We start from the raw sequence: 20,122 nt of genomic DNA, 5'->3' as shown, positions 1-20,122 counted from the left end.
ACAATTGGAGCCAATTTAATATGGCAGCAGAGTAGATCAGTCTGTGTTGGAAGTGGGAGACTGGAAGTTCAGTTGAGAACTGACAGTGCACAGCCTGTCTGTATTAACGCAGTGGCAGTGGAGATGGGGAAGAATCCATGGAGTTAATACTTAACTTAAAATAGAGCTCTCATTCAGTATTCAGCACTCCCCAACACTACTAAGACCCCAAGAAGTGCTTCTGTATACCTGTGTCTTAAACCCATAAGTGAGGTTAATTTTTCCTGAAACCAACACATGTATTTGCTGTGTTAGTGAATACCTACAGATTTAATTTTTGGAGTAAATAGTTTTCACAGACTAGGTAATTGTTTAATGACTTCAGATCAAACTTCAGAGAGTCATAAAACATTTCAGATGCTTTAGTTTCATAACATGCTTCTCAATATTCATACCTTTATTATCCCTTGTAATAGCTGGGATTTAGGGCTTCTTTTATTGGGTTATAATCTTAAGGTTAGAATCTTGGCTGATGGATACTGCCTAACTTCTTTCAAAAATATTTCTAAGTACTGTGGGCAGGGACAATTTTGGGGAAATGGGCACAAAGTTCCTCAAGAGATTTACATAATTGCAGTGGAAGAAAGAATATAAATGCATATAATAGGTGAAAAGTGAATTACAAAAATAAAGCATAATAAATGAACTAGAGAATGATGCTCAGTAACTAAGAGGGCAAACCATGCAGATACTAGGGATTATGGTCTTAACAGCCACAGGAAGAGCAAGTGCAAAGGTCTGGGGCAGGAGCATTCTGAGGATCTAAGAGGAAGGTAAGAGGCTGCTATGCTGAGGGGAGTGAACAAGAATGAGAGTAGCACTGAAATGATAGAGGGTCAGCAGGAAGGTATTACGAGGTAAGGTCACGAAGGCCATAATATAAACTTAGCATTTTATTCTGAAGAAGATTTTTGCACAGAAGTGACATGTTCTGACTTAAGTTTTGTAGGTTCACTGGCTATTATAGGAACACATAAGGAAAGAAGCCAGGAGTTGCGCTTATAGGTTATTAAATAGTTGATGCTTAGACAGTGGGTAGTGGAGAAGATGCTAGCGAGATGAGAGATCAGTTTCTAAACCTGATTTGTTGAATGTGAAATGAGAGGAAAAAGAGAAGAATCAGAGATGACTCAAAGTTTACTACTGGAACAACTGTGGGAAGATTCCATTTACTGAGGTTGAAAATGTCAGAGTGGAAGCAGGTTTAAGGAGGTCAAATAAAAAATTCAGTTTTGGTTATGTTTAGTTTGTTATGCTTGTTTGATTCCCAGTGGTACAGTTCGTTACAGGTACCCAGTTGGATAAGCCAACTTTGAAATCTGAGGATGGGTTATGAAGGTATAAATGAGAGAGAGTGATTGACTAGCATAATGGATGATATTTAAAGTCATGGCTGGATGAACTCATCAAAATGGGTGTAGGCCAAAAGGATAACAAAGAGAGGAGGTTCAAACACAGCCCGAGAGGTATTCACCAATCTTTAGAGTATAAGAAAGGGCAGAAACCAGCAAAGAGGATTGAAAAGGAATACTAGTGAGGTGAGTGTTGTGAAGCCAAGAGATGAAAGTTTTAAGACGGAGAAAATAATCAGGGGCTCCCGGCTGGCTCTTTGGGTTAAGCATCTGAACTCTTGATCTCGGGTCAAGTCATGATCTCATGGTTTGTGGGTTTGAGCCCTCATCGGGCTCTGGGCTAGTGGTGGGGTGGAGCCTACTTGGGATTCTTTCTGTCCTTGCCACTGCCCCTCCCCTGCTTGTGTGCACACGCGCGCACTCTGTCTCTCTCTTTCTCTCTCTCTCTCTCCCTCCCTCTCTCTCTCTCAAAATAAACTTTAAAAAAGATGGAAAGAAATAAGTAGTTTACATACTTCTTTTTTATTTTTTTATTAAAAAAATGTTTATTTATTTTTGAGAGAGAGCGAGCATGAGCAGGGGAGGAGCAGAGAGAGAGGGAGACACAGAATCTGAAGCAGGCTCTAGGCTCTGAGCTGTCAACACAAAGCCTGACATGGGGCTCAAACCCATGAACTGCAAGATCATGACCTGAGCTGAAGTCGGACAATTAACTGAGCCACCCAGGCACCCAAACATACTTCTGTTTTAGATCCGGTGTGATGAGGCTGTTGATTACTTTTGACTTGGTTACAGTAGAATGTTGGGAATGAAGATTGATTTGCACCACTAATATTGGTGATAATATTTTACACAAAGATTCTTTTTACCATCCCTTGAGGTTCAATCATTTTAGTGAACAGTTTCATCAAAAATGAACTACTGTTTAATTGGTTTGAGGCAAATAATCAGAAGCTTCATTGGTTACGGCCAGCTGATGAAATATCTTGGCTAGTAATAAGTTTTAAAAGGTATCTACATAATTTAAAAAATTTTTCCCAATTCTTAAGTTGTCAGACAAGTGAGTGTATTGCAGTTGGTTAACTGCTGCACATACTTGAAAAGGAGAGATTTGACAGAGTATCTTTGCTCTGTGATTCCTTTTTACAGTTCCTAATTTTGGTTAATTTTGGTAGTGACCACATGTACTTTAGGCTCATTACACTTTTGAGGAATAAAAGTCTTTCCAGTGCTTTCCAACACTTTTTTATTTTCTTTTTTGATGTTCTGGCCTGTCCTAGAGATGCCAGTTTCATCTCCATTTAAATGCCATCAGAATTTGTAATATTCTGCAAAGTGTCTAATATTTTTGTTAGAACCACTTGGTAACCCTATTTCTTGGTTTTGTCCTTTTTTTTTTTTGTATCCATAATCTACTTATATTATTCCTCTGTCCTTCAAGCTGTTTGTATCAAATTCTTTAATCAAATCCAAAGTCTTCTACCTACTATTCAAGGACCTTTACCAGTTTTTTCTTGTTACCTTTCAACTCTTCCCTGCCATTGACATTTCCCACTACAGATGTTGATAAAACCCAATTGGAAAACATTGGATTGTTTGCTTTATTATTCAACTTGATCAAATACAAAACAGCAGTTCTTATGTGGAGAATGAGGGCAGATGGAAGGAAAAACATAAATAGGGAGGATCGATCTGGAAATTATAAAGATTCCTTCTAGATTGGAGCCCAGAGAACCAGAAGGATATGCATTAATAATTGGTGTAGGGGCACCTGGGTGGCTTAGTGAGTTGAGCATCTGACTTCAGCTCAGGTCATGATCTTGCAGTTCGTGAGTTCAAGCCCCGCATCGGGCTCTGTGCTGACAGTTCAGAGCCTGGAGCTGCTTCAGATTCTGTGTGTGTGTGTCTCTCTCTCCCTCTCTCAGCCCCTCCCTGTTCATGCTCTGCCTCTCTCTCTCTCAGAAATAAGTAATAAAACATGTAAAAAAATAAAAAATAAATAAAAAATAATTGGTTGTAATGGGGTACTTTTTGGAGGATGGGTAATATCATGGGGTATAGGTAGTGATTCTTATCTGTTTGGAAGTTGAATACGTAATATAATGAATCAGTTAGGCTATGTTTTATTAGAAATAGGGTCATTGTAAAATATTGTTTTCCATGCCTGTTCCCCTTTCCAGATTTTTATGGTCTCTTCCTTTATGAGAGATGTGATTCTCTTTGATACAGTGGAAAGAGTATGAGTTATGATTCTTGTTCAGTCATTTTCGTAGTAGTATTAACGTGTGTAAGTTGCCATAGAAGTTTCAATTTAGGCAATGACCCATTTCCCAGTGAGATGATTCAATAAAACTTTGGGAGTATTGACTTATCATAGTATATAAAACTTGTAATAACACATACGAAATAGTCAAAGTTCTATTTGGAATCTTTATTTTGGGAATTTTACATGAACATTTGAGTTTTTAAATTTAGAAATAAATGCTTTTTCCATTTTTATTTCTAGAAATAACTTCTTCATCATCATTGGACCACTTTTGAAGAACTCAAAAGTACTCCAGCCTTGCTTCTATCTTAAGTTTCTGAATCAGTTCTTGATATGTTTTCTGAAAATTTTATCCCTAGCCACATGTATTTATTCATTCACTAGTAGGATAGTTTGGTTTTTCACTTGCTCTGTAGGTGTATATTCATGATCATTATAACATAAACACACACAATTCTATTTAAAATGATTTTTATAATGACATTTAACACCTGAAGTTTAGCTCCCACCCCCAGAGCAGTTACTGAGTCATTATAAGGGTTTTTTACCTCCTTATAAAATAAATTCAATCAAATGACCTCTGTAAGATCCAAAATTAGCATTGATTGAGGTTGTTTCAGGCCAGTGTCTCTTTCCTAATTTCTGTTACCCAAAAGTAAAATGAGTGAGTATCTTTTAATAGAAGAAACTTGGCAAATGTATACAATCAAGGTAAATCTCTTTTATTTTATTTTTTATTTAAAAAAAAATTTTTTTTTAACGTTTATTTATTTTTGAGACAGAGAGAGACAGAGCATGAACGGGGGAGGGTCAGAGAGAGAGGGAGACACAGAATCTGAAACAGGCTCCAGGCTCTGAGCTGTCAGCACAGAGCCTGACGCGGGACTTGAACTCCCGGACCATGAGATCATGACCTGAGCCAGGCGCCCCAAGGTAAATCTCTTTTATAAGAGAGAATTTTGCTGAGAAACCTTTGCCTCAGCCCAGCAGAATCCTGTCTGTTTGCCAGCTTTACTTCTAAGGTAAAAACAATTTCAGTAGACTCAGAGTTGCAGAATGATATTTTGTTTCTTTAAAATTGGATAGGTATCTTTCCATTGTCGTATTCACACCTGCCATTCAACACACACCACCTTCCTAATACCAAGATCCACTTGGAAATGCTAATCAAGGATCTCAGGGGCACATGGGTGGCTCATTTGGTTGAGCATCTAACTTTAGCTCAGGTCATGATCTTGAGGTTTGTGAGTTCAAGCCCCACGTCAGGCTCTGTGCTGACAGCTCAGAGCCTGGAGCCTCCTTCAGATTCTTTGTCTCCTTCTCTCTGCTCCTCCCCTGCTCGCTCTCTCTCCCTCCCTTCCTCCCTCTCTCTCAGAAATAAATAAACAGTAAAAAAAAAAAAAAGCATCTCAGAATCAAAAGAGAATGGATTAGTCTTGAGGGGATAATTTCTTACGGGCCTGATGAAATATTCCTGCCCCATAACCAACTGTCATCAGTACCTCTCCCTCAGCATCGAGCTTGTTAAACACTGCCAAATTCTTTACCTTGGGACATCTTTCCCATAATAGATAGCATATCCCCTTTCGGTTGTAACCTCCCCCCCCCCCCCCCCCACAAGATTTCAGTACTGTTTTCTTAGTTATAATCACACCCTGGTCATTTCTAGTTTGTCCTGCCTTTCCAGATTTCTTGATTGTATTTCAGGCATTTCTGCACTCGCACATTCATCTTTTTATTTTTATTTTTTTAAGTTTATTTATTTATTTTGAGAGAAGGTGAGAGAAAAATCAAGTGCAAGTGGAGAAGGGGCAGAGAGAGAGAATTCCAAGCAAGCTCCATGCTGTCAGCACAGAGCCCAGTGTGGGGCTTAATCCCGCAAACCATGAGATCATGACCTGGGCCGAAATCAAGAGTCGGACGCTCAACCAACTGAACCATCCAGGCACCACACACATTCATCTTTTAGATTAGTTGTTCTCAGTGGCTAATTCCTTTCAGTTTTCTCTGAACATTCTGTGACACTTACTCTGTGGAGGCACTGGGCAGTACCAGGGGTTTTGACACCAGTCATTAAGTTTTCATTTTTAGTGGTAACCTAAATTTTATCAAGACCCTTACTGTTCCTACTACCCTTGTGTGAACTGGCTGCACCTTGCTCATCTTTCAGCCTATGCTAATTAATCTCCATAGCAGCATTTTGCTTGCTTATCTCCACAGCACTCTGCTGTAGCAGTCATCACATTGAATGGAAATTACTTATTTTCTTCCTGCCCCTCAGCTCCCCAGTTCTAGATCTTATGCTACATGAAGGTAGGGTTCTTTTTTTTTTTTTTTTAATACTTATTTATTTATTTTGAGAGAGAGAGAGGAAGCGCACACGCCACCAGCAGGGAAGGGGCAGAGAGAGAGAGAATCCCATGCAGGTTCCGTCTGCCATCACCAAGCCCAATATGGGGATCATGACCTGAGCCCATATCAAGAATTGGAAGCTTAACCAACTGAGCCACCCAGGTGCCCCGAAGGTAGGGTTACTATTTTTCTCTTTGCATCCCCAGCGCTTAACACAGAGCCTGGCACATACTGTGTCTTCAGATGCTAGGGATGCCTTTTCACTTTATGGTATCCCACTGGCACATGCCCAAAATAACGTTGAACTGATCAAATTGATTCAAAGGGAGCCCTACCTCCCTGCGCACACTAAAGTTTTAAATTTTAAATGTGTATGTACATTTTTGCCACTCTCACATAGGACACAAGGACACTGTCAAATATGAAAAACAGCATTTAGGACATTACAAGATTGTTTCCCACTATAAAACTTCTAGGACCTTATTTTGAATATCAAGTCTTTGTTGTTTCTTCCCGCTGCCCCCTTCTTCCCATTCACCTTTCAACTTTAATCATCCTTAATTTCTGTTTACCAATTTAAAATACCATAATATTTTTTCAGGGGTGGGGGAAGATTAGAAATTGTTACCTAAAATTTCTTTGCCCTTTTCTTATCCACATACAGTTAGTTGCAAAGTCTTACTAATTGTCCTTCTGAAATCCTCTCCTTTCATCTCATCCTGTGTATTTCCACTATCCTCTTTCTCATATTGGCCCTATCACTTCTTCCCTGGACTAGAACAGAAATCTTCTTACCCTGTAATCTCTCTCTCTAACAATGTGTCCTGCAAACCACATCCAGATTTTAGCCTTTCTCTTTTGATTATTCTTTTTTTTTCCCCTGTTCTTTAGTGGCTCCCCTAAATACCTAAAATAACTTCCAACTAATCCAGTAGTGAGCTTCTAATGACAGGGAATGAAGACTGCGTAACTTGATAGGCCTAGATCTATAGCCGCAAGTGGCTCCAAACAAATTCTCTGATGAAGTCTCCTGTCTTCAATTCATGCAGATGTTTAAGTTAAAAATATCTTCTCAACAACAAGTAAAACAGTGAAAACAAACAAAAAAATAAAAATAAGACTGACTCTCTAGAAGCTGTGCCATTTTAAACAGGTGGTTTCCCATATTCTGACCACACACTGGAGCCCCAGGAACACACGTACCCTAGTTGGAAAGCCTTGTTCCAAGTGGTGAAGTCTAGACTACTTGACCTTGTGTCTGAGGTTGTATATGGTCTTTCAAGAACTTGCTTTTCCAGATCTCTTGCCTGCATGGCTATACAGTATAATATGTCCAGTACTCTAGCCTCATAGAACTTACTGAGGAACTTTCCAAGTTTTTCAGTGCTCAGAAATTGTTTATATAATAATCATGGGCATTTCCTTATGGGAGAATATCTATGAAACTTCTGAGCCTTTTTTTTTTTAACTGCTAGAGCCAGTTTTGATAATTTATGCCTTTTCAGAAAATCATATTCTTCTAAATTTCCATATTTATTGGTATAATTAGTATTTTCCAGTTATCCTCATATTTTAGGGTAGCAGTCATTTGAGGGGAGAAGCTATTTTGGTTTCCTTTCTGTTACCCAGCAGCATAGCCAGTGACACAGCTGTTTCATGGATGGTTGAGAGGAATGGTATGGTTGCAGCAAAGCAGCGATACAGACCTGCTGGCCTTTGGGGACTCCTGGGATAAACCACTTGGCCAACTGAAAGTGTTATAATAGCCAGTTTCAGGTCCCTCACCATTATACCCACTCGAGCTGATTTATACTTTACAGTCTAAATTGGCATGGGGCAGGCCTTTGGGATTAAATTAATTTATACCAAGTTAGAAAGCATCAGCTGCCAAAGTCAGGGGTGCCTTCTGGAGGCTAGTGTGCTTATTTCTTCATGTATTCTAAGCTCACACTCCAGGCATTCTCTCTTGGAAAGCAGCTGGGATAGTCCTTCAGGAAGCCCTGCTTTGCATCTCCTTTGTGTAAGCACAGTTCTGGGTCCTATACAGAAACCCCCATCTTCTTCGGAGACACTGCATTTCAGTTGGTACTTGTGCAAATTAGGAAGATTTGTAAACCTTCTAAAATCAAATACAGCATGTATGATTATTTTTTATCTTTAGACCTTTTTTCCCTTCTTAAGTAAACTGAAAGAAATTATTGTACCTGAATGGCAGTAGTACAGATCTATGATCTTGATCCTTTACTTGGAAGTTGAAGAAAAGAAAGTTTATCTCTCTTTACCACCTTCTTTTCTTTAGCAAAAGATTAAAGAAAATTTCGAGAGATGAGAAGTGTGTTAAACAATAAAAAGTTACCTGTAATATTATTTAAGAAAAGGTGTTGAGTGGATGGTTGTTGTCCATTAAAGGAATTGGTGATACTCTTCCTGTGTCGTTTGACTGTCTCTAGTCAGGCAGGCAGGCAGGACTTTTTAAAGTAACGAATTGTAAATAAACATTTTTCCACGACATATGTTAAAGGCCCTATTTCTCTCCCATTGCCAATCAGCATTCGAAGCCTTTCCCCTTGCTCAGTCGTGAGTTCTTTTCCCAGCAGCCCCTGCTTGTTCTTGAGGGTGGAGGAGGTGGAAAGACGTTAAACAGACTTGTCCCTAATGAGCTGTGACGCCAGCTGCAAAGAGGGCAAATCCTGTTACTCCCTCCAGCTACTCTCTGAAGCTGCAGAGGAGCAGTAGGGATGGGTCTCCCTTCTCTAGGCTGATTGGTGAGTTTTCTGCTCCCCCACCCCCACCTACCCACCCCTGCCTCTTCTGTCCCAGAGCATCTTGGCAAAGTTCAGATTTCTGTGCTCACAGCTCAGTGCCCACAGTGAAAAGGAAATACAAAAGGGGAGGAGAGAAAGTGGGGGGGGGGGGTAGGGGGGATTTTAGAAGTGTATTCCTTATTGCCTTACTCTAAGACTTAAGCTCTGGGTTTGAAGGCCTAAGTAGTAAAGCTTTGAATAACCTGGGTTTCCAAATAGTTCCTTAGAGAACTGTTGGCTTTTATTGGCTTATGAACACGGTAGGCCATGTATTAAAAGGATTTTAATTTCTATTGTCCAGAAACCTCTGAATTTTGAAAAGGCCACTTTCTAGCTCTTCAGTCTTTGCCTTTTTCCACACACTTTCATTGTAAGGAAGATGACATAATTGTAATATTAACATGTTATAGAATATTTACTGTGTGTGCCAGGCTCCGCTGGATTTTATAAGCATTGCCTCATTTAATCATTACAAAACCCTTGGTGGTGGACAATTTTTTGTCTAAATTGTGGTAAGAAGCATAATACACAATTTGGCTTCTTAACCATTTTTAAGTGCACCATTCAGTAGTGTTAAGTATATTCGCAATGTTGTGAAACAGAGTTCCAGAACCATTTCTTCCTGCAAATGTGACACCATACCCATTAACGTGCACATTTTTTAACTGATGAGCCAGTTCTTCTGTTCAGGAGGATTGAAATTACCTTTCTTCTTTGCTGTCTTCCTATAACATTCTTAATCTTTATTTCCACCACAGGGTGAAAACTGAGGCCTATATATAGTGTGCCTTGGTTTATCCATTTGATCCCAACTACTGGGGTTAACAGTAACTAAGGGGAAAGTGGGGGGGGGGGGGGGAAGCTTTACTCTCCAGAAGGTTATCACCTATTCTTCATTCTAATCTTTACTGATTCTGCATTTTAAGTTCTGCTGAGCTAGAGGGGAAAAGTTTACTGATAACTTTGTCACCTTACAAGTTACCATGGCCCTGCATACTTTTTTGGTGGGTTATCTAGATAGCTACTGATTTATGAAGCAAATAGAAATACATGTGAAAAGCAATTTTATATTTTGAGACCCATTTTCTTACTGATTTACAAGTTTACTGTATTCTATGGGTAGAATGGTGGACAAGGGAGAGGGGTTGAATTTTATTTGTAAATAACAATTCCTTTCAATACTTGTGTCATTTGAGGGACAGTTCAAGTCTGCTTACTTCTCCTTGGAAGAGCGGATCCAAATCCCTGATATTCTACCTTTCTATGTAACCACTTTCCTTAGTTGCTCCCTCATTAGTTCATGGTTGTGCTGGAAAAAACAAACCTAGGTTCGCTGGGGAGAAGTTTTTACCAGTCCCCTTTAGCCTGTCCATCATAGTTGAGTATTGAACCAAGAGCATTTCATAATTTTATTTTTGAATTAAAATAAGGATGCTGGGCCTCAGTTTCTGCTGATAATGTTACGAAAACTATGGTTGAATCACCAGTGAAGCCTGGTTATTGAAGCAGGCAGAAAATACAGTGAAACAATTTTGTCTTTCCTTCTTTTTCTTTTGTAAATTTCAGATTCACAGATTTTATTAATCATTGTTCTTGATTCATGACACTCTCATCATTGATCTAGGAATCATTTTATTCATTTATAAGTGATATCATCTGAAAATCACCTCTATCAGAATTAGATCATCAATATCGATGCTGCTCTCCCGTCCAATCTTCTGCCTCCTAGCACCTATGGGAATTTTTAATAATGCAGATAGAGAATAAAAAGTTACCTTAGATTTATTGAAGAAAATATAGATTTGTTATACAAATTAATAATCAACTATTGGGTGCGTAGTTTAAGATAAACAGTTCTTACACTTACTAATTATAACTTGACTAATTTTGATTTCTGCTAACTACCACAGATTAACAAGATGTTAGTAATTTCAGACTTGAAAATTCATAATCTACATGTAAGTAGAATGTAGGTTTAAGGACATCTTATCTTTTGGCCATATCTCCTGTAACCTTTGTAGGTCTTAGCTTTTATTTTGTCATTGAACATCTTGTTTCACTCTAATTTGTCTGTAATTCTACTTGATGACGCTCTGGAAATAGTGATAAAAGGATATTGGCAGTTGATAGTGTTTGGAGAACACTTTAACCAGAAATTTCATGTTATGTTCATATTCTAAATAGATTTATTGGTAGAAATGAGATTCTTCTATAGGGACCAAATAACCCACTCTTTCCACCAGTCACCACTAATCTTGTAGTTAGAGGAGATTATTGAGTGGTTTGCCTGGATATCTGAATTACATTTCATTCTTCAGTCCTTTCAACAGGCTTCAGAGTTAGAGGCAGAACTGTAAATTCCACAGATATTGATAACCACATTTTATCTGCATGGTTTGATTATAATCATACATTCATGCTAGGGCTTTTAGATAAACAAGGGGCTTTAGCTTGAGATTAATCATTTGACTGTGTTTGGGGTTACATTATAAGGATTTAATTCAGTCCTTATGTCAGAAGTTGAATTTTGAGCTTTCTTATATGTTTTAGAGCATTTTCGGTCTATGGCATTATTTCATTTCTTTTGGTAATTATGCCTTTTGTTTTTTAAACCAGATTTATTCATCTTCCACGTGTTCTCAAATCCTCCCCTTCTTTATTCCCACAGCTGCTGTTTTATTTATCACAGACTCCAACCTTTTATCTTCCAGAATAGCACTTCCCAAACTATATATGCATATGAATCATGGGGCTCTCGTTAAAATGCAGATTCTGGATTCTGTAAGTCCATAGTGGCTCCTAGGTGCCCTACTTCCTGCACCCTTCCAGGTGATGCTGACACTTGCCTCCATGGTCCTTACCTCTGGTACCACTCACAGTCATTCTGCACCTTACTCTCAGAACTGTTTTTCTGAGATACAGATCTGATGATTTCACTCTTCTTCAGACTTGATTGCATATAGAAGTAAAATCTACATTCTTTAGTGTGGTTTTCATGGTTTTCAGAGAAGGTCCTCAAAGAATAGGCCTATCCTATCTATGGTTCTCTAATTACCCTCTCCACTTTGAGGAGAGTCCTTGGTACTTTCTACACATGACATCAACTTTCGCATGCTCTTCCTTACTGTGCATTTGCCAGGTAAGAGTCTTCCCTTCAGGGCTCTGTGCGAATTTTACCTCTTTGGCAAAGTCTTACTCTACACTCCTCAGTTTCTCTAGTTTTCTCCATTTTCCCCTATCACTTTGTATATTTAATGTAGCATTTGTTACATTGTCCCCATAATTCTGTGCTATCATTCAGTCAAGAAAACATTTGAATTTCTACTGTTTCTGGTTGCTGGGGGAGACAGTACTGAACACAATGATAGATAGATAGATAGATAGATAGATAGATAGATAAAATTTTCCATTCTGGCTTACATTTTAGCCTTCCCTCATTCCCTCCCTTCCATCCATCCATCCCTCCATCCATTCATCTATTCATCCATAAACATATTAGGACTTCATTCACTCTTGTATCTATTACCTGGCATATAGTAGGTAAATGAAATTCAGTCAAGAAAATATTTGAATTTCTACTGTTTCTGGTTGCTGGGGGAGACAGCACTGAACACAACGATAGATAGATAGATAGATAGATAGATAGATAGATAAGATTTTCCATTCTGACTTACATTTTAGCCTTTCCTCCCATCCATCCATCCATCCATCTATAAATATATCAGGACTTCATTCATTTTTGTGTCTCTATTACCTGGCATATAGTAGGTGAATGAAAAAAATTATAACTTAAAAAAATTTATTTGAAAAATTTTTTGATGTTTATTTATTTTTGAGGTAGAGTATGAGCCAGAAAGGGGCAGAGAGAGAGGGAAACACAGTCTGAAGCAGGCTCCAGGCTCTGAGCTGTCAGCACAGGGCCCAACTCAGGGCTCAAACCCATGACCTGAGCCAAAGTTGGATATTTAACTGACTGAGCCACCCAGGAGCCCCTATGTATATAAACTTTTTAAAGTTAATTTGATGACCACCTACTATTTGCTAATTTCTGTGCTAATGTTATAGGTAGGGCCACAGAAGAAAACAAGAATGTTCCTTTTCCATAAGCACCTTATGTAGATGAGTAAAACTAACACTGTTATGTTAATATTAAGGAACATAAAGGTCATTCAGTGACTCTATTGCTATATTTTATTGTTTCCTCTTCAGAGGACAATATCATTAGGTATAAACTGGACAACTAGAACTTGGGTCTAATGAAAGTTACCCTGAAAGAAAGGGAAACATTCTTGTCCAGCGTTTCCACCTAAGCCAGCGGGGAATATCTGTTGGTGGGAAGCAGGAAATGAAAAAGAAAGGGAATTCATAGCTTTAACTGTTCCTGTATGAATGATTTTTTTTTGTAGTCTCAGCTTAAAAATTAATGGAGATTTTACATTTTTCTCTGTAGTAGGACTCCTATAAAATTAATGTTTTGAATTATTTACTACTGAATAAAATTCATCCACATGTATCCTGTGGCTTCTAGGAATCCTGCCAGACCTCCATTTAATTTGGTACTTCTGTTCTTTAAAAACACTAAGAAGCATCAGTTAGTACTGACTATAGCACCTTTAGTCAAGAATCACATTGTGCTATTTAATTTAATTTAATTTAATTTAATTTAATTTAGTACACTGATGAGGAGGACAGCACCTCAACAGGAGCGTATAACGATATGTGAACACACATGGTGTTGAAGGAGTTCCTGGAGGAACCAGCAAAGTGAAACCTGACTAGGAAGATTTTATAGATAAAAGTTTTTCACGTAAAGGACATACAGTCCTTGGCAGAAGGGGGAGCAGATAGGGATTTCTTTCTCCTTAGGGGAATGGTATATGTGAGGGCTTGGTTGGGAGTGATGGAAGTGGGTTATTGTCACTATTATAGCCATCAGCCTTTCTAGGATAGAGAGCATGGGCCAGTAGGAAGCAGTTTTACTCTGTGGGAAGAGCCTGGGTGGGGTGGTCTGGGTTTCACTGAGTTCTGGCACTTTTTGCTGAGTACAGCAAGAGGAGTCAGTTAACCTTCCTGGGCCTACCTAGTTTATTTATCCTGACATTGGGGGAGTTGAAATAATACAATCTATAATTGACCCTCCAGCTCTACCATTCAGTAATTCTGACTTCTCTATCAAACGAGATGGCCTGGGATTTTTTGCTTCAAGGGTTCAGCTTCTGTTATAATTGCAGTTTGCTTCGGAGTGTTGTCCAGTGACTAAGCCTAAAATATGAACCATTCAAATCTTCCCTTGTTTTGCATCACATTTACTTCTGTCAGATCTTGAGTTCATGTTTCCTCATTGCTGCTATTTCTCTTGTTTGGGAAGTCCTTCAGAATCTTTCTCCCCAGGCTGTTGTTTGTGTTTAACCTCACCTCCCACCCTCCACTGCTAGAATTCATCTTAAATACACAGCAGCTGTGCCCTCTCAATAAAAATAACTGTAGTGAGTCTTCTTTGTCTTCCAAAGAAAAGCCAAACTCATTAGCTCAGTATTCAGTATCAGCTATCAATCTTAGCTCACATTACTCCCCTCATATGATCTAGAGAACAGTTAAACTGAAGCCAATATCCTCTTGGTGTCCTTGCTCCCGTTGTTCCCTACACCTGGTTATGCCCTGCACTCCCCCCACATTGTCACACAGCCACAGTTTTCCCATCTCAGGTGCCACCGTCTTGATGCAATCTCTTGGGCTTCCTGCAGCCAGAAGTAATCCTTTTCTTCTCAATTCCCATAGCACCTATAGCACCTTTCCTGTACCTAATAGTGCTAATTAGTTGGTATGTCTACCTTTTTTGTATTCTTATCTCTCTAAACTAAACTAAACTCCCCAGTGCTTAGGAAGTACTATATTATCTTACACAGGGTGGGTGCCCAGTAAATATTAGTTGAGTGAATGAATTCTGGCTAATTATATTTCAGATCTTTGTTATCTCTGATTGGTAAAGTTTCATGTTTTTCTGGATAATCTCTAACTAGAATGTAGAAAAGAACTCTGCAAACAGGAATTACTAAACTAATATAAGAATAAGAACCATTACTATAGATGTGTTATAATTCCCAAGTTTGTAATTAAAGCAAGCAAAATGTTTGCAAGCCTCAGCCTTGTCTTTGAATTTTGAGTCTCATTCACCAAGGCTTTCAACGCAGTATAGGGCAGATGAACCTTTTCAAGTGAACCACCTCAGGGTAGTTTCTGTTTTGCTTATTTGTGTCGGTTAATATGCTTAGCAGTTTTTTGTTTTATGAAAGTTTTACAAGTGATTCCCAACTTGAGAATTTTAAAAAATAATAAATGGAACAGTTAACTTACAAAATTATTTTTTAAAATTATTTTATTACAATTACAATTGTCACAAAAACTTTACTGTTTTTACAGTAGAAGCAGACTACCCTAAGTATGCACTGCCCTATAATTGGTGTTAAGGCCAGAAATTGCTTCTTATGCACATCTCAGGCTTTCAGAGCCATTAATATGAGCCTTCAAAGTTTGGTTTTTCTGTGGTTATAGATCTGGTCAATACAATAAGCAGTCAAACCATAAGCTTGGCAGACCCTTGGGAGATGGCCTGCATGCAGAAGACATCATCCTGGTTGAAACAGTGCTAGCAAACTTTGTGTCCCAGGAGTTGATGACTTAGAGCAAATTCCACCATCTTAGAAAATACTGGTTTATTATGGGAGATTGAAAAGAGAAATAGGATCTCCTAAAATTTCCCACTGTCACTTTTTGTCCAAATAGCTCCTCTCAACCAATCTTTGGTCAGAATAGTGTACTAAGACCAGCTAACTATTTGGCATTATCTGCTTGAATCCCAAGGAAGGAAAATATATCTCACCTAGGATTAGACCATTAACATAGACATTACCTCACTTCTGTCCAGATGATGTAAGATTAATCTCAGTTCTAGCAATCTCCTGTCATCAGTCCTCAAAATAAGAATCGCTACATTGCTCATTACCAGTGCTTTTTCTTTTCAATAAATTAGTGGTTCTTTAAAGCAGTTGCAGATGGTGTACCTGTTAAAACTGTTAAGTGAATGACTAATACTTTTTAATTATGTATTTGCCCCTTTATTCTCCTCTTACTAAAGTAGAAGGCATTGCAGCATATTTGTAGAAGTTAAGGTCTTTGAAATTATGTTAGCTAGCACGGACTTCTAAAAAGAGATATATGTGTGTTCTCACATGCAGAAAAAAAGGAGTGGAGCTTGGTAGTGGAGCAATGGGAGAAATAAATTCCATGGAAAAACAAAAAGTTGAACTCATTGCGCTTCTAGCAGTAACTATGGGAAGAAAGGCAGAGTTCATCCACGGCAAGCAGTTTGGCTGCTCTGACCATATAGTGGCTTAGAGGGTGATGTCAATAGTGTGGGTAGTAGGAGGGGAGGGACAGGTAGATTTTAAGGAATCTCTGTGTTTGATCTCTCAATTTCTCTCTCTTACCTCTTAGGAGTTAGAAGCAGCTCTTCACAGAGATGATGTAGAGTTTATCAGTGACCTGATCGCCTGCCTGCTTCAGGGCTGCTATCAACGAAGGGATATCACGTGAGTAATCCTGATTTTACTATGTATTTTGTGCATAAAGAACTAATTAACCAGGTGCCATGATGTTTCAGGTTTCCTGTAACAAACCAGAACTGATCCTTAGTTGGTGGCATTTACAAATGGATTCCACAGACTTGTGTTTGGCTCCTTTTATAATTTTATTATAAATATTTTATTATAATTTTATTATAATCCTTGAATTTATTTCACTCTCACAAATCTATATCCTTTACTTTTGGATCCACCAGTTAACATAATCAAGTGTAGAATTTCTTCCTGTCAGTATATGCCTTTCTTCCTGAGTTTTATAGAAATTATAGTCTCTTGCATTACTGGTAAAAGGTAGCCTAACAAATTAAAACTAGATTTTACATTTCTGCCACTTGAGTATCTTCTATTCATATAACCAGTAGTTATAACCATAACTACATAACATACATAATGTTTAATATGGAGCTTCTAGTCTCCCTCACACCATAACTGCTAAGTAAACCGCTTTCCAATACATTTGAGATTTGTAGAAATTTGGAGCAACATTTTATTTGTGTAGATAAATAAAGGATCTTCTTGATAAGCCTCATTCCTTCTTTTGACCCTAACTTGATAACACGTTTTCTTTACTACTACATTTCTATATGGAACAGAAGTGTATAGAGCCAACTCTCAAAAAGCTGAGACAAAATGGTTTTCTGGTTTTTACCCTCTGGTGCCATGCAGGGCAGGGGTTTGGAGTGTTATGGTTTATATTTTTCATACAGTTAAAGATGGTATCTCAAATACTTCTGTTCAATTAAATCTACTCTTAGGTGTCTGCTTGGGCTGGGAAACTAGGCCCAGTATTAATGTGCAATAAACTTGTCATTACAAGATGAGTGAGAGATTGATGAAATGCCATTTTGTTCAGGGTAGAAGTTTGTATCCCTTAAGGGAGAGTTATTGCTCCTGGACTCACTGTGTTAATATAATGACTTTTTTCCCCGAGAATACCCAGATGGTTGTGCTAGACAAAGAATAGATGAAAGGGGGAAATCATCTATTGTTTTACTACTTGAACATGATAGTTAAGTTCTTCCATTCTTTTATTGGGATGTAGATTTGGGAGTTTATGTGGTTTTTAAGCACAGTTGTGGTCATAGCGTGATAGAATTTTACATTTTCATGTCTTGAATTTTTTCATTGTAACAGTTTATTTTCTTAAACCACCTTTCCTTTAAACATGATTGTCAAATGATTCAATTTGATAGCTGGACATTTGCGTCTAGCTTTTAACTGTTGTAAACAGGCTATAATGCATAGCCTTGGACATAAAAGTTTGCTCATCTAGTGAATTGTCTTCTTAGTTTAAATTTCTGGAATTGTGGTCACTCAGAGGAAATGTCCCTTTAAGATTTTTAAAATGAACTGCCAGGCTGCCCACCACAGGGATTGCTCCATTTTATCCTTGAACCCTCAATGAATGAAGGCATCGGATCGCTTAAAACCTCCATCTGGATATTGCCCACTATTTGCTGGCCAGCACGTACTGGTATAACAAACAGACACTCTCAGGGCCTTCATGGAATTTACAGTATTATGCAGGGGTGGTAGGGGTTCACTAATAATTACAGTAATGGTTATATAATTACTGTGATAAGTGTTCTAAAGTATAAAAATACAGAGTGTTAACAGAGCATATAACCTCATATGAGAAAATGATATGTGAACTGAGCCTTTATATTTGGACTTCCTTAGGCCAGTGCCCATGTCTTATAAAGCACAAGAAATAAGTAAATGAGTAAATGAATGAATGAACAAATGAAATGACCAAAGATTTACAAGTAGAAGGAGTGGTAACCTTAGAGCAGAGCCTAGAGATTATAGACTTAGAAGGTCTCATGTGGTTCAGAGGCGTGATTTGTTTACAGTCTTGGCCCCCAGTGTTAAATTGTAATTTGTTGCCAACATCTAAAATGAGGTGTCACATTTCAAATTCCAGCTTATAGCTTTTAGAAAACATCTAATGGTCTGCTAACCATGAAGACAGCCATCAACTAGAGGGCAAACAGGGTCTGGTCTGCCTTAGTCCTCAGCATTCCTGATTACTCTCCCTTGAGGAGGCTGATTGTCACTCATCATCTGTCATGTTCACTTGGCCCACCATATTTATTTACTTTTATTTATTTATTTTTTTTTAACATTTATTCATTTTTGAGAGAGACAAGAGTGTGAGTGGGGGAGGGACAGAGAGAGGGAGACATAGAATCTGAAGCAGGCTCCAGGCTCTGAGCTGCCGGCACAGAGCCCTACATGGGGCTCGAACTCATGAACTGTGAGATGACCTGAGCCAAAGTCAGACATTTAACTGCCTGAGCCACCCAGGTGCCCCTCATCTTCTTGATTAATTGATTGATTTTTAAACCTCCCGGTCCCCTGCACACATTTTGGTTTAAGGAATCCAATATGGCACAATAGGAATTGGAGCCTACTAGGCTTTGTAGGCTGGGTTAAGAATTTGGGGGTATAATCCTAAAAGCAGTCTCCAGCAGGGGACTGGTCAGGTAAGCATCCTGGGCAAGCAGGGGGGTAAGCAGGAAGACCATTTAGGGGCTAATCATTTAATCGGGGGAGAAAGGAGAGATGTACACAGAAAGAGGGACTGTTATGAAGCTAAAATTAACTGGACTTGATGTCTCTAATCTTGACCAGTCCAATAGGTATAAAGTTGTTTTAATTTGCATTTCATTGATCAGTCTTCACATGCTCAATATCTTTTCTTAAGGTTTATTGGGCACATTTGAAATCCTTGTATACTTGAACTTCTTGTTGTATGCTTGGGTCATTTTACTGGTGTGTTGATTTAAGATCAGGGAAAAGAAATGCTCACTTAAAATTTGTGAGGCTTGGGGGTGCCTGGGTGGCTCAGTCGGTTGGACGGTCTATGATAGCTCAGATTATGATCTCGCAGTTTGTGAGTTCAAGCCCTGCGTCAGGCTCTGTCCTGAGCGCTCAGAGCCTGGAGCCTGCTTCCGATTCTGCGTCTCACTCTCTCTCTTCCCCTTCCCTGCTTGCTGTCTCTCTCTCTCTCTCTCTCTCAAAAATTATAAACAGTAAATTAAAAAAAAAAATTTTGTGAGGCTTTCCTCCTCTTGGCTCTTCTGTTTCACTCTTGCACGAGAGTCTTCCTTTACCCTTGCTAGTGCTGGACATTGCCCATAACATGCCAGCCCCTAGGTGCTAGTAGGATAAAACAGTGTCCTATCTCTTGTGGAGACTATGGTCTTCAATGTGTGACAGTGGAGGCAGAGGGGACAGTCTGTGGTTAAACATTTAAATAGCTAAAGTCATCTCATCATTTATGGAATAAATCTCCTCATCCCTGTTGGTGTGATATCTCTTTGATCTTTTACTAAGTTTTTGCTCATGTTAGAATCTTCTTGGTTCTTTGTAATTGTACCTGTCAGTCTCTTTTGGCTCTGATACCACACTGTGTGTCCCTAATATTTTCACTAGTTTTGTGAGCTTCCCCTCAGTTTTTTCATGTATAAAATGTGTTTAATGATAGTATCTACTTGTTGGATTATTGTTAAGGATGAAGTAACATTATCTGTATGAAACAGGGATATCATCTGGACACAACAACTAATAACATGAGTGATTATTCCTTTATATTATATTTTAATGTTCAAAGAGGATAGTCCCTCTAATTCCTCTATTTAAAAATTGTCTTGAGGCGTGTGGGTG

The 20,122-nt window shown here is 38.6% G+C and overlaps 1 protein-coding gene and 1 pseudogene across 5 annotated transcripts in view; one reads left to right on the top strand and one right to left on the bottom strand.

The window, feature by feature from the left end:
* Window positions 1-20,122, top strand: part of LOC106965477 (chromatin remodeling regulator CECR2) — a 180,552-nt gene that overhangs the window by 83,258 nt on the left and 77,172 nt on the right. For all 5 annotated transcript variants that reach the window (XM_027073896.2, XM_053225571.1, XM_027073897.2 and 2 more), the window contains exon 2: window positions 16,308-16,402. In XM_027073896.2, coding sequence (XP_026929697.2) covers window positions 16,308-16,402 — 95 coding nt within the window. The remainder of the gene's footprint in view (window positions 1-16,307; window positions 16,403-20,122) is intronic.
* LOC113603776 (uncharacterized) lies at window positions 10,369-10,436 on the bottom strand (annotated as a pseudogene).

This window comes from Acinonyx jubatus, chromosome B4, assembly GCF_027475565.1.
Source record: "Acinonyx jubatus isolate Ajub_Pintada_27869175 chromosome B4, VMU_Ajub_asm_v1.0, whole genome shotgun sequence".
In the NCBI taxonomy this organism is placed as follows: Eukaryota; Metazoa; Chordata; class Mammalia; order Carnivora; family Felidae; genus Acinonyx; species Acinonyx jubatus.
This window is presented reverse-complemented; position numbering and strand designations above follow the sequence as displayed.